The 15042-nt window shown below is 38.0% G+C and overlaps 2 protein-coding genes across 2 annotated transcripts; one reads left to right on the top strand and one right to left on the bottom strand.

Annotated features, from left to right (window-relative positions):
- Positions 1 to 2365: 2365 nt before the first annotated feature.
- Positions 2366 to 4525, top strand: LOC104895749 (phenolic glucoside malonyltransferase 1). The gene has a single exon (XM_010682331.4). It carries the CDS (start codon positions 2867 to 2869, stop codon positions 4406 to 4408), a length of 1542 nt encoding a protein of 513 aa, XP_010680633.1. The 5' UTR covers positions 2366 to 2866; the 3' UTR covers positions 4409 to 4525.
- A 5370-nt stretch (positions 4526 to 9895) lies between these two features.
- Positions 9896 to 13585, bottom strand: LOC104895750 (splicing factor-like protein 1). The gene is made up of 2 exons (XM_010682333.4): positions 11095 to 13585; positions 9896 to 10253 (listed from the first exon to the last, which is right to left on the bottom strand). The coding sequence occupies exon 1, from the start codon at positions 13466 to 13468 to the stop codon at positions 11132 to 11134; it is 2337 nt and encodes a 778-aa protein (XP_010680635.3). The 5' UTR covers positions 13469 to 13585; the 3' UTR covers positions 9896 to 10253; positions 11095 to 11131.
- Between the last annotated feature and the right edge of the window lie 1457 nt (positions 13586 to 15042).

The raw sequence follows: 15042 nt of genomic DNA on the forward strand, positions 1-15042 counted from the left end.
TAATTATTATTATTATTAATTTATGATTATTAATATTATTTATCCATAACTATCATTTAAGAATATCCAAAATACTATTATTATTCATTATTATTACTTATCATTATAATTATTATTTAATATTCATATTATTATTGTTTAAATATTATTTATATATTTATTACATTCAATTTCATTCAATTTAATTCAGTTCAATTTAGTTTAATTCAATTCAGTTCAGTTCAGTTCCGCTCAGCTCATCTTAGCTCAGTTCAGTTGTTTTATGTTGAAGAGAACATACCCTAAATCAAGATTAAAGGTGAACTTTATCTTTATAAGGAATTCGGAGTTGTTCCTAAGTGGGGAATTGTTACCTTGGCACATGACTCTAAGGAACAAGTCATAAAAGCTAAGGAACTGATGAAATAGTGGTTGATAATAAGGCATGATATAAGTTAGGGTAGTTGTAAAAATAGATGGAGTTTGTTTTGAGATAAAATCTTAAAAAGATTTTGTTTGATGAATGAAAATGATTCCCACTAATGTTCAAGTATACGAGTCCGGATCCTCTAGAGTTTTAGTAAAACTCTACAAGGTAGAGTTGTATCCGAGCCATACATTTTAAAATCAAAGGCTTATATTGGTGGAATGGAAAGATTTAGGGGTGGATTTTGATGAAAAAATAGGGGTATTTTGGAAAGAGAATATATGAGCCATTGATTTTTTATTCAATGGTTGATATTGCTCAAACTCTACCTTGTAGAGTTATTTTACAACTCTAGAGAATCCAAACACCAAGTATACATATAGAAAACATTCTATGTTAGTGCTCGTGACTTCAATTTTATCATTAGTTATATAGAATTAGGTTTTGATGTCATTGTAAGAGTTATAGCTGTCAAAAAATAACTTGATTTGACAAGCCGACCGGTCTTGTAATGACCTGTAATTGACTTGTACTTGAAATTTTGGTAAAACAGATCACTTGAAACTTGACTTGCACTGATGATAACTGTTACCTAGTCTTGACCCAATAATCTATGATTTGAAGCTGAACCGTCACCTGCCTAAAAAGACTGATAACTGATGTAATCAGACTTGACAACGATCCGAACCCGATCGGCACCCGATCCGATTTGGACCTGAAATCGATTATAACTCGACTCGACCTGTATTGTCCCAACATGTTACATGATTTACAAGACCTGTTGCGACTTGATACATGGTTTTACCCGATTTGTTGATACATGTTACTCGACTTGTTGATTTTTTGATAACTTGACTTGTCATTGATTTCATTACATAGTATAATAAATTATAAACTAACACTATTACAAAAAGACATATAACCAGATAAACTATTCAAGCATTAATTTTCAATAAAATATTAAATAAGGATACAAATTTGAAGCAGCGACACACAAGTTTCATGACCGTTCCATACCCGAAGCGATCCAGAACCAAGTATAGCACAACCCCATTATAACACAACCCGATAACTAACGACCTGAACTTGACTCGAACCTGACCCAAAACGTTTCATGACCTAATAAGTACGCATGACCTGAACCTAAAAGCACCGGCATCAAACCTGTAATAAACCCGACTCGACACCACATGACAATGAAAGATGATCTGTCTCGAAATTGGTCGGCCCAAACTCGAAAGAAGAAAAAATCGCGGCAAATCTGACCGAATTACGATCATTCCCGACCTGCACCTGACCTGTTTGATTTATTGACCTGACCGGAACTGACCGAACATGACTTTGAAACCTAAGATGATCCAACTTGAACCCGACTCGAGTAACTAAATTGACAGCTCAAGTAGAAGCTCAATATTTGGAGCTTCCACCTCCTAATAACATGTTCAGTATTCGAATCTCATCAGCCTCAATTTGGGGAGTTTGAGCAAATATTTACTTATGGATATAATTCTCCAATTTTCAATCTCGAGTAACTGAATTAAACTGAATTGAAAATAAGAGTCCTCAACGTGGTATAAAGAACCACATATCCTTGAACCTAACCCCTAGAATTGTAAATTTGATCGCAAGAAAAAACAAAAAGTAAGGGTACCAATTCTAGGCAAATGATTCTATTCTAGGTGAGTCAGTGGCGGATCCAGCGTGGGTTCAGTGGGTTCAACTGAACCCACGCGGATCCGAGAAAGAAACTGGCATTTAGAGGACAAAGAACTTTGCTTATAAAAAACAAGCGCTAGAATAATATAAAAGGAGGTAGAGTTGGTTCAACGGTGTAATCCGCGTGAATGTAAATGTGTTGCATATGTTACCGTTGTTCAAAAAAAAAAAAAAAAAAAAAAAAAAAAAAAAAAAAGTAAATGTGTTGCATGCATGGTCGCGGGATCGAATCCAGCAAAGACTATGGTTTACTTCTTTTTTTTCCCTTTTTTTTTTTTCCTCCTTTTCTTTTTCATTAATTCAACTTATGTTTTTTTCTTGGTTTTATTTTATTTTTACCCTCCATTTTCTAGCTTTTCTGTTTCACAAATAATCCCCTCCCACGTTTCATGACCTAGATCCTATTTATTGTTAATGTTGATCGTTTAGTACGGAGTATTGTTTAAAAAGATTTGGGAAGCACGATCAGCATATTACGAATCCTGGGACCAGACTCCATAGTGCATTCTGTCAGCACTCTTGAAAAATCAATCACATGTTTCACGAGAAGAGAAAAAGTTATAATCAAGTAAATCAATTATTGGCACACTCACGATTTATGACAAATCGTACAACATAATTTAATGTTGCTTGCTAGTATATGATTTCATTCTTCCTCTCCACAAATATTGGGATTTGGTGTTAAGGAAGAAGAGGCAAAGTTAAGCTTCTGCTTCCTCATCCTTTCTATACTAGTAAGTAGTAATGGCTCCTTCATCTTCTTCTTTAACTACTAGTACTAAATCTAGTGCAATCCAAATTATGGAAGAGTGCCACATTTCGCCGTCGCCGTCTTCCAACACTACCACTCTACCACCATCACTTTCTCTCCCTCTTACCTTCCTTGACATTCCTTGGCTTCAATTCTCCCCCCTTCAACCTCTCTTCTTCTTTCAACTCGCACCCGCATTCGCATCTGCACCCCACAACTTGTGCTTAGAATTCAGCACCACTATTCTCCCTAGGCTCAAGCAATCCCTCTCTTCTGCCTTGCAATATTTCTTTCCATTGGCAGGAAAACTGGTGTCTGCACCACCTGATAACTTAGTGTTCTTGACAGTGAATAAGTCTTCGGCAACATCAGATTCTGTTGCCTTGACTGTTGCTCAGTGTGATGCTGATTTCAATGCTTTATGCAGCTATCTCCCCATTTCTGCTCATCTCTTTCACCAACTGGTTCCCTCCTTACCAACTATTTCACCCTCTACTCTCACTACTACTACTACTACGACTACAACTACAACTACAACTACAACTACGACTGCTAATGCTTTGTTAGCTATTCAGATCACCTTCTTTCCCACTTCCCCTCCTGGTTTTTCTATTGGCCTTGCTTCTCATCCTGTGCTTTGTGATCAAAGGACCCTTAGTAACTTCCTTTACTCTTGGGCTGCTATCTCTAAGTTTGGTCATTTAGACCTTTTTCATGGAAACGGGAATCTTCCCCACCACCCTGTCACCTTTGACAGGTCTGTGATTCATGACTCGGCTCAACTTCAACCCATTCTGCTAAAGCAATGGTTGTGCTTGGAGTCCACGAAGACGATTCCTGGTGCGACTGCTGCTCATGGCTTACTCCGCTCCACATTTGTCATGACCCCAATTGATATTGCTAATGCTACTAGATGGATACGAGCCAAGTGTGACAAGTTCAACAGATCATATCCTGTTGTTTTGTCACCCTATGCAGTCACTTGCGCCTTTATATGGACCTGTTTCCTGAGAGCCAGAGTCCAGAACAGTGCTGTCACTAAAGCCAAAGCCAAGGGTCCCATGTACTTTGGTTTCATTGCAGGGGGTATTACCCGTGTGCCCTTTCAGGTACCGAGTAAGTATTTTGGTAATTGCGTCGGGTTTGGCCGGGCAGTGGCGAACAGGGAGGAGCTACTAAAGGAAGATGAAGGGATGTTAGCAGCTGCTGATGCAATTGCACTAACCATCAAGACTTTGGACAACGATATATTAGGAGGAGCTAAGAAATGGATATCTGATTGGCAGAAATTAATTGGGTCCGAAGACCATATCCATGTGGTTGGATCACCAAAGGTGAACCTGTATGAAACGGATTTCGGATGGGGAAAACCCAAGAAGATACAAGAAATCTCAATTGATCAGAGTAGAGCCATTTCTCTTACACAGAGCAGAGACATGAAAGGAGGCATTGAAATTGGCCTTAGTTTACCCAACTCCATTATGGATGCTTTCTCTACTCTTTTCACCAAAGGCCTCCATCATTTCACCCTATAATTGTAATTGTAATCCTTTTACTATCATCAAGATATTTATGCGCAGGGATAGCACCGCGTAGTACAGTTACAACTGTATTGAACCAATTAATGTTTTATAGTTTTCATTACCAGTGAAGATCAATCTTGCATATTTCTGGAGTTCTGGTGTTAAATCAGAATCACACTTGTTTGCATAATTGCTGTCTTTATGTGCCAATACAACGTACACTCTTCAATTCGCTAGTCACGCTCAAAGCCAACAAATGTTGCACAAGGCTTATAGTCTTGTTACCAGTCGGCAATAGGTAAGAGTACGTCTGACAATGATATAGCAACTACCAAAAGAGTCGAATCATAATAGTAAGGTTTCCTTTAAAATGTTGTTGAAAATCCTTTTGCCATGCCGACTGTTTAACAAAAATTTTACTCACTTACCTTTGTGGTGTTTTTCACCAAAATTTGATTAATTTAGTAAGATTAAAACCTTTGAAGGAAACCCGACTAAAAAGACAAAACTATTGTAGGATTTAACTAACTAATTTTTTTTAATCTATATACTCAATGATAGGATAATTGTACTAAGAAACAAGTAATAACCTAATAATATTAACATCATTAAATAAATAAGTCTCGATCTTTTTCAACTTACTTACTAAAGAAAAAAAAGAACAATTATAATTTGCTTCATCTTCAACCGTTGCCAATCGTTTTTACGTTCATGTTTCATATTGCAAGCACAAACAATGTATCAAAGCTTGAATCCCGTCATCTTAACCTCTATCTCTTGTGGAAAATACCCCCTTAAGCTGCACTCTTTTATATCTGCTCCAAGAATAGATCAGCATAATGTTCGATTATGATGTTTCAAAACTAAAAATTATACGATTTTTTTATCAGGTACCCCTGATTTCATAATATTCACCTGGTACAATTATACTGTGAGTTGGAAATGGCGATAGTGGATGAGTTGTTGCTGGAGATGAAGTTAGGAAAAAGAGGACTGGTGGTGCAAGACGAGATAGCCAGATGGGAGCTAGTAGTTGTACGGTATGAGCAGGCTAGAGACGTATTGGAACCAAGAAACAAAATTACTGAAAAATAAATTTGATATTTTGTTGTTTAAACTATGACGATTGAAGTAAATTACAAATAAAAAATGGATCTTTTATATACCACTTTTGTTTTTTAAATAATCATTCATAATTATTTTCTAACCACTTAACACCTTACATTCTTTTTGCAAGAATCTTATTCTATCTTGTAACATTGATTTCAAGGTTAATAATAATAATCGATTTTTATTTCAATTTGGGTTACGTTAGATTCCTGACGAGACTCAATTACGGATTTACAAGTCACATCAATTCAACTTACTTCGGGTTCAAATCAAGATCGAGTCGAGTTAACTTGGATCAAATTCAGTTGAGTTTGATTCAATTCGGATTTTAGATCAAGTCCAAATCATTGCTTTCCAATCCACGAATCAATTGTTGAGTTCACAACAATTTCACCAGGTCTAATGTCTAGCTTATAGCAACATGGAGCACGTCAAAACATTTTCAATATCTGATAAAATAAAATATGAACCTATTCGAACTTCGGACCTCAAAAGTGGCACACGTGAATCCCAGCAACATTTCAGCTCCATATAAGGTTTTAAAATAATATTCATCTCGTCGTTCACTCCGATGAATAATCTCAGGTAACACAAACAAGACTTCAAGAGTAGAAAATGCAAATAAATATTAATTTCTCTTTATTTGATTTGATAGAAAACTATTAATCTAAGAATAGTAAAAGGAAAGGATGGGAATGAGAAAGTAGAGGAAAATAATTTTCCTCCAAATTTTGGAAGATGTATACAAAGAAATGAAAAGCTCTATTCCCTGATTTCCACACTAGTTTTCCTTTTCAAATCCCTTACGCGACCAAACAATACAAAATAGTTAAAATCATTTTCCTAAAAACGTTTTCGTCCGAAACAACCAGGGCCTAAAAGAGACATAAGCTCTCAAACCTGAAAAGTGCCCCTACCAATAAATGGACGATTAAACTTCCACAAAAACTGATACTTCCTCCAAAATATTGCAACATTAGCTTTTTGCTTAATTTTTTAAGCAAGTAAAAAGGGAGAGAAAAAAGTGAACGAATGCACATAGGGTCGGAAAATAGAGAAAAGTGTATAAAAAGCACCTGGCGGAGTCAGATATGTAGCAACTAATTTGAGATATATTAAGACTAACACAGCAGCTTTGGGACGTAAGCAGTATAAACCGTATACGAAATGAGAAAACAAGAACACCCCCAAAGAAAACGAAACCCACCGGCAAACTACCTCCCACTCCCGACAGCGCATGTTATACCACATTCCGATAAGCACGTACCGCCACATGCGCCAGAGAATCTGTTTCACTCACTAGAAGAACAGTGTTCAATCTCCTGGAATCATAATGTGACTACTTAATAACATAAACAACTCAACCCACGTATAAATATTCTTACTTTCTGCATTGCATATGTTCTGCACTTCTGCTAGATAATGAATTCAACCAACTCATCAAGCTCAAAAATTTATGACCAATCAAGCCACAAGATATCAAGGATACCATGAGAAGACCCAAGTCATAAAGCATCCCCTCAAAGCAAAAGCACTGAAAACAAGAGTAATTAGAAAGGGATCAATTCAATCAGGTGAGATCAACTTCATTTCAACAACCAAGCAGAAAGCATTTCTCTCTTCATAAAACCAAAAAAATCCAACCAGCAATTATTATGCAGGACGGATAGCAATAGAAATTATGTATGCTCACCCAACTCAACCATTAACCGTTTTTCATTGAATAATTAGCAGTTAGAGATCACACCACCTACCCAACCCCTAGTACATAATTAGAAGAGAAAACCAACTTCTTCTAAGGACAAGGTCAGTGCAGACATCTTTAAGCAGAGGTGTACCAGACGCAGCAGCAAGCTTCTTGAAAGGCTCCTATTCTCTGACCTAAACTATTTATACAAACGATTAATATGGGAGACATTAGTCAAAAAGGATTAGCAATTCAAATTTTAAGATTTCTGAAACTATAAATCTAGCAGGAGATGCTGCTGTTACTATCAGACAAGTATCAAGACATTAATGACTCCGGCGACATTAGTAGCATTGCCAAAAAAATAAACAAGAAAAATATTCCTAGATTGATAAAAAGCAAAATCATGAAAATAAAGCACAAAATGTAGAGGGAAATATCCTAAAAAGCATAGCCATGCTCATAAAGCAAATCAAGAACAGGGAAACTCGGGCATTTGGTTCACTTAGGGATCAAACCATGAATTCAAGATTTCCATGTAATCCAAAATCCCAAATACTTGAAGAAGACAACCATATGATCAAACAGCAAAAGCTCACAAACAGCTCCTACAATCATGACTCTCAATACAAGTACTAGGAAACAGTGATAAGCTAACAAATAGTAGCAGGCTTATCTTATTGGAAAACTATGACATGACCCATTAACCAAATCACAGATTTCCATGAATACAAAGCAGGCTAATAAAGATTCGTAGAGCAACCTAGGATGGGGACTGAGAGGCTTATGCCTAGGGAAGCTTTTACTAAGGTGCAAACTGAGTCGCCTTATCTTCTTTCAGAGTACTTGAAAAAAAAATTGAGCTGAAGGATATAACCTAAAAGGAACATACAAACTGAAAAGGAGAAATGTTTGGGACTTTGGGTGCAGCAACATCAGTCAACAGTAGCATATGACACGACCTTTTAACATGATTAAACAAGATATTTGTAGCATTTACAAAGCAAAAAGAAGAGATCAAGGGCTTCAGACAACTACTAGCATCTACCTAGAATAAGTGTGTGCACTACTGCATGTGTATTTCCATGAATTTTGAGACAGAATGATGAAAAACTGTCAAAATTCCACATATGAATCATCAATAAGAGACTACATATCAATTGAAAAATGAGTTTCCCAAGGTTGGCAAAAGTAAATAGAGAACATTATTCAACATAATCAATAACATACCAATCACCATCTTTCATACCACAAATCCACAATGTCAAACATCTATTAGACAGAAGAACCCAAAATGTAGAATCAAAACTTTCAGAACCAAAGGCTCACATCGACATCCAAAAGTGAGGAACAAATTACGAGTACAGCTACAAGAACAGTTCACTTGGAATTGGATCCAGAAGGATTACGAACTGGGACAATTTATCAAGAATAACTTTGAAGATTTAGTAAAAAGAACGAATCGACAACATAAATAGAAACATCATGCACCAAGGCCCCTTCGTGTCCAATGGTATTGCTTCCTATCTACAGCATGGGAGACCAAGGTTCAAATGTTGGTGGAAGCAAAAATTTCAATGTGGTTTTTGGGAGGGGGGGGGGGGAGTTAGGGCATTGTTAGGCCTGTGGGTGAGTATCCTTGTATGAGGACAACCTAGAGGAAATTCTTCTTACCACAGGGTCCCGAAATGGGGCCCCAAAAAAAATTACCGACATCATGCAAAGAAAAACCTTGCACTTGTCGGATTTGAATAGCTTTACCTAATAATCATCAAACCCTTTTCAATCAACATTACTTTCAAGTCTCTCTACAAACAAATACAAAATGAAGTGATATTTTTCTTTACATATCCCAATTGTGACACTTTATTAAGCAATTTATTCTCCCTCCTCTCCCCCTATTTCTTAATCACCTAGTAATAACCTATCCTTGCCATACATGTCAATCTCAATCACACAAGTCAAAATCATAGGAATTCTTTAACATTGGTGAGCTAGCTCATCCTAATGGATATCTATTCCAAGCTTCAACATCACCCGAACCCATTCCCCCCGGTAAGGCTATACTCAATCTACATACAAATATTAGTTACCAAAGATTACTTCGAAACACGCATCAAACTGACTCATGATTGTATGGTCACAAACTTGGACAAATTCTATATAATAGTTCCCCAATATCAGACCAAAAGGCATAGAACTTCTCCAGATAATAGTGCTAAATCATGATTCACATTAGTGGATTCTATAGAATAATATGTGAGTAATCCTCAAGCATCAATCGACGTGTGGAAGTAGACCTGAGGAATCATGAAGTGTGGGTGAAATCAAAGTAGCCACAAGAAGAAATTTTAAAAATAACACACAATTCAATGGATCATCCAAAAGGCAGCAGCATTCTCCCTTGCTGATTCCAAGCATACCAACATAAGGTTTTGTAATTTGACCTGCCAATAACATCTCAACAATTACATTAGCAATGTTGTTTTAAGGGGGAGAAATAATGGCATGATAGATATCAAATCCTTGGGCAGAGGTACAAGTAATAACAAAGACCCTCCTATAAGAGCTTTCTCCATCCTGCAGGAACACCGACATTGATAGGATATGAGAGGCTTAGCACATACCACCAGTTAAAGCCAGCAAGCAAGGAACGGCAAGGTCAACTCAACAACAGTGAGGTTATCACTTAAAGACAAGGATAATAAGTAAATGCATGAAAATTAAATACCAGTTGACAAAAATAGAATACAAACATGAGCAGCAAGTCTTATCAAGAAGGCTATCTTGACAGCACAAAATATATAAAAGAAAATGAAACAGGTCTATGAGTGCCATGGATTTCCAGTACAGAGAAGATCCTGCATAAGAAAACGTAAAGCAGATGAACTTCAGAGTTGCTACTTTAATAACGGAGGCTGATGGAGCTCGACTTGTATCCCACGTCTCTGCAAATGTCAGAACAGTACAGCAAGGTTAAAGAGGTGAGTCCTAAACTTCCAACAAGTCATGGCAATAGGTAAGAAATCAGGTTCACAAGAGCTCCAAGAAACATGATGCCTGTCAAGATATTACAACAATAACAATGAAGAAGGTTAGCAAATGAAAAATTAAAAAGACTGCAAAAAATATAGCAACAAGGATACAAGTTCTATGATAAAAAGTTCTCTCAAGTTGATTTGATACAAGTTGAAAAGAAGTGTCAGATCTACCAGAAGAGGACATGTACACCAACAGTCAGACAGCAGAAGCTGAGAACTGCACACCAAACTTCATAGTGATTTAAGTAAGGAAAAAGCAAAGAAAAAATGTCAAGAGGGAACTCGATCACAAAAGCTTTATTAAAGTAACCATGAAATCTTCTCTTCCACACTCAAATAAAGCAAAACTCCCAAGTTATAATTCTCTAAATTTTCAGCCTAGTTTCATCCGCTTTGCTTAATAGATTTTATCTCTATTATAAGTTGCATGAGTCTTCATGAAAGTACAAGGGCCTGTACAGCCCTCTCCTCAACATGCTCTCTCTCGAGATCTCCATCTCCTGCACTGGAAATTGATAACCAAACAGTTGTCCAACTAACACCGAAGAGTTCAATACAACACTGTTAGATCTCAGCCTAATTTCCATATGCTGCGTCATATATGTCAACGCAGTATGAACTTCCGACACTTACAATTAGAAGCTGAATGGCAATGCTTTGAACAAAAAACACTGTTTTAAAATCCAAAGTTAGTTTCTGACAAGTTATATTCAGCTAGAACGCAGAGGCAGAAAGGATTAGAGAATAGGAACCATATTTTACACTTGTTAGCCAATAGAATAAATGAAATTGAATGTCTATAAAACAAAGACAGCACCAAAGAGATTAGCATAGTTGAAGATGAGTAACAATAAGTGTACCTCTTTGCAATGAAGACGTATGCCAAAATAAAAAAAATCATTTCATCTCTGCCATGAACTTTTCATACTCCGCGTCAACTCCGTGGTTTGTCTTTTCAACAGCTGGTGGTGCTGGAGGATTTGAAGCCCAAGGGACGTTTGACATGCTCTGTGGCTGATCAGCAGGAGGGGGAGGAGGAGGTGCCCCGTAATAAGGTGGATAGCCATAAGAAGAGGGCAAGTAGGTAGGTTGTGCAGGCGGTGTAGCCGCTGAACCACCATATACACTAGAAGTAGGGGGTTGAACAGGGTTGCCACTATGGGATTGCACTCCAGGCGGGAAATTTTGTTGTGCATCACCAGGAGGCGCAGTCTGAGTGGTAGTGCTACTGGGGACAGGTTGAACAGATGGAGGGGGATACTGAACACCATAAGGGGGCAATGACTGATTCTGAACAGGAGGATAATAATTTGACCCAGGTGGTGGAGGAGGATAGGCAGCGTAAGGAGGAGGAGGGACTGGAGGTCCCCACGGGACAGGATTACCATAGCTCCCAGGAGGTGTGTTTCCTAGAGGCCCACCAGTTGCAAATTGCTGCGATGGATAAGCACCAGGAGCTTGATTTGTAGCTGGATATGGTGGCATAGCAGGGGGAGCAGGAGGCTGGGGAGCCGTTGGTTGAGGAGGTTTCCCAGCAACTCTAACTGCAATAGTTCGGCCATCTAGGCGATAGCCATTCATACCATTTATGGCCGTATTAGCCTGCTCAACATTCGAATACTTCACAAAACCATACCCTTTGCTCAGCTGAGTAACTCGGTCTTTGATAACCTTGGCCATCACGATTTCACCGAACGGAGAGAATAGGCGTATCAAGCCATCATCCTCAAGTGTAGGTGGCAAGTAGCCGATATACAAGTTAGTGTCATCGTACTCTTTTGGTTTAAGAAGATTAGAACCCAAACCCGCATGTGCATTGCCACCATTGCTTCCACTTTGCCAGGGCGGATTGCTTCTAGCACCACCAGAACCAGCTGGCGAAGAAGAGCCATCAGCATTAGCCAATGAATCAGGGACTGTACCACCTAACTCTGCCAAAAAGTTCCGGTACTCATCATCCATCTTTTTCCCAGTTGTCCCTTTGACTGGACAATCAATAGTGGGATGTCCACCATCACCACAAATCTTACACAGCACATCACTCTTAAACGTGCTAGTCCTAGAAGGACAGGCATACTGCCGGTGACCAGGCTCACCACACAGCCTACAAAACTCTTCATCCCTAATAGTTCCATTGAGAGCAGCAAGCTCCCTGAGCTGCTGCCTCTTATGCTCATTAAGCACTTCATCCACCGGCTGCAACAGCTTCTCCACCATAGCAGCAGCAGCCTCAAGAGAGTCTGGAGTATCAGCCTCAACTAAAACATGTAAATCTTCATTCTCAGAAGGATCAGGTTTCAAATTTTGCTTCTGCTGCAACCGCCCTTCCTTAACAGACCCCTTACCCCGAATCACAATCTTCGCCCCAGTCTCCTTCTCCATCCGTTTCTGAGTATTCCCCCTCGGCCCAATAATTAACCCAATAAAATTATAACCAGGGAACTCTTTCTGGGGAATGTAAAGCTTCTTATGCAGCTTAGGTGGCCGGTAATCAGCCGGAGGCTTAAAAGCCGGATTCTTCTTAATAATCTGTGATATAATCTCCTGTCTCTCTCTATTCAATTTCTCACGAGCTCGATACTCCCTAGTATTAATCCTAATTCCCATATTATCATAAACCGGTTCGGGGGACGGGGATCTAGCACCCTCAGGTCTATCATCTAACGGCAAACCAGATTGCAATTTCCTGCTAATTTCAAGTAGTCTACTATTCAAAGACTGAACTTCAGGATCAAATTCAATACCTCCCATGAAATCAGGCAACTGATACACCGGTTTCGGCTCGTCGTCTGCCCAACGAGACTTCCTCTTTCTCCCTGTACCATCTCCGGTGCCGGCATCCTCCGATGACGGCGGTGGATCCCACCTGCTCCGGCGCTTTCTCCGACTAGTCGTCTCCTCTTCTCCGCCAGATTGATCTCTTTCAGCTGTTGTAGTCCCACTTTGCGTTCTCGGTATCAATTCACTCACCGCATTACCGTTCGCATGATTGTTGTTGTCGTTGTTCTTGTTGATGATGATGTTGTGCTCGTGCTGTGAATCTAGAGTTTGCTGTTGCGCGAGTGATTGCAATTGATCTTGAATTGGAGTTGGATTGTCGGAGATTGTGGGAGCTAGGGTTAGGGTTTGGGATTGGTCGATTTCATCTTGGTAAGAAACTAGGGTTTGAAGAGGTGATTGAGAGGGGTTAGTGTAAGAGGATAAAGTTGTTTCGGAGAGATTTTGAGCTTCCATGGATGAATGGTGTGAGTTTCAGAGAATCGAGAGAGGGAAATTTATTTGTTTGTTTGTTGGAAGAGAAAAGAAAAGTGTATGGTAATTACCTTGGTACGGACTGAATTGATTTAGGGTTGGATTTATAGTAGGAGTGTAAGTTATTTGGTTAAAAACCGAAAACCAAACAAACCAAACCGAATTAGTAATTTGGTTTGGTTTTTTTTTTGAAATTCGGTTTGGTTTGGATTCAAAAAAAATATTTTTTTGGTTTTTTGGTTTGGATTGGTTTTGGTTTTGGAAAACCGAAAAAACCGAATTATTGTCTATTATTTTTTTGTGTTTCTTTTTTTTAATATTAATTACGAAAATACAAAAATATTGTCACTTAAAATACAAATTATCAGAAAGTTTGGTTTAAATTCGGTTTGATTTTTATCTTGGTTTGATTTAATTTCATTTCGGTTTGGTTTGGATTTTGGAATATGAAAAAAATTGGTTTGGATTTTGAAAGATAAAAAAATCCGGTTTGGTTTGGTTTGGTTTGGTTTTTGGTTTCATATTTTGGTTTGGTTTGGTTTGGATTGAGTCGAATTTCGGTTGGATTTGGTTTGGAAATTTCAAAACCGAATTTATTTCGGTTTGGTTTGGTTTTGACCTAAAACCAAACCAAAAACCGAACTTACACCCCTAATTTATAGTATTGGTAGTTTGGTACATGAGGGAACTTATAAAAAGGCGGCATATTGATATTTGATAACTAGTTGTTTTGGGCTTCGGAGTTTGGACAGTGTTTGAACCACTTTCCGAAACCAAATAGAAACTTCAATTTTTTTTTTAGAAAATTGATATGACAGTTCCAATTAAGGTTGCGTTCTCCTCAACTTAAAAAATTAAGTTTCATATCAAATAGCGCAAATTTGTAGGTGGTCTAAGACCACCTAGAGCATCATGCTCTCTACGCAAAACACATAAAATGAAGAACAAAACGCTGATGTAGGTTTTGCCGCTAAAACTAAACAAATTCCTTAAATTGCGCCGGCATGTACGCAATGCTCTAAAACGGGTTGTATTCTCTCATGTGATCTAAGGAAGTTGCATGTATGAGAAGTGAGACTCAATTGCTTGGATACAGGCAACTCTATAGTCTGTAAAATGATAGCTTCTCTGCAATCTGGGTCATCCCTCACTTCAAAATCTATTTCAGGTCTGGACTCAGGCCTTGGCTGTCTATGTAATATCCAAGACATGATATTGGACCCGGCGTGTTCAATTGTTGTGTAGTATATATAGAGGTGCATATATTGATATTATACAATTTTTGATATTGAAATTCATGTTTTTTTTAGTACTCATGTTCCTTTATAGTTGGAGATTAAACACCATACAAATTACAAAAAGAACATGTGTATATAATACTCGAGAAACAAAAGACTATTATAAATTCATAAACATAAAAATAAGCATGAAAAGAACATTAAGGTATAAAACAAAGAACACCATATTATTGTAAAAGAACATAAGCATATAAGACTTTGTAGCTTTCAATTTTTTTGTTTTATTTTTCCACTTCTCTACCTGTCATTTTCATTACT

This window comes from Beta vulgaris, chromosome 6 (assembly GCF_026745355.1).
Source record: "Beta vulgaris subsp. vulgaris cultivar EL10 chromosome 6, EL10.2, whole genome shotgun sequence".
NCBI classification, from domain to species: Eukaryota; Viridiplantae; Streptophyta; class Magnoliopsida; order Caryophyllales; family Amaranthaceae; genus Beta; species Beta vulgaris.

Coding starts and splice junctions, on each gene's coding strand:
- LOC104895749 (XM_010682331.4), top strand. CDS start 2,867: ATGGCTCCTTCATCTTCTTCTTTAACTACTAGTACTAAATCTAGTGCA.
- LOC104895750 (XM_010682333.4), bottom strand. CDS start 13,468: ATGGAAGCTCAAAATCTCTCCGAAACAACTTTATCCTCTTACACTAAC.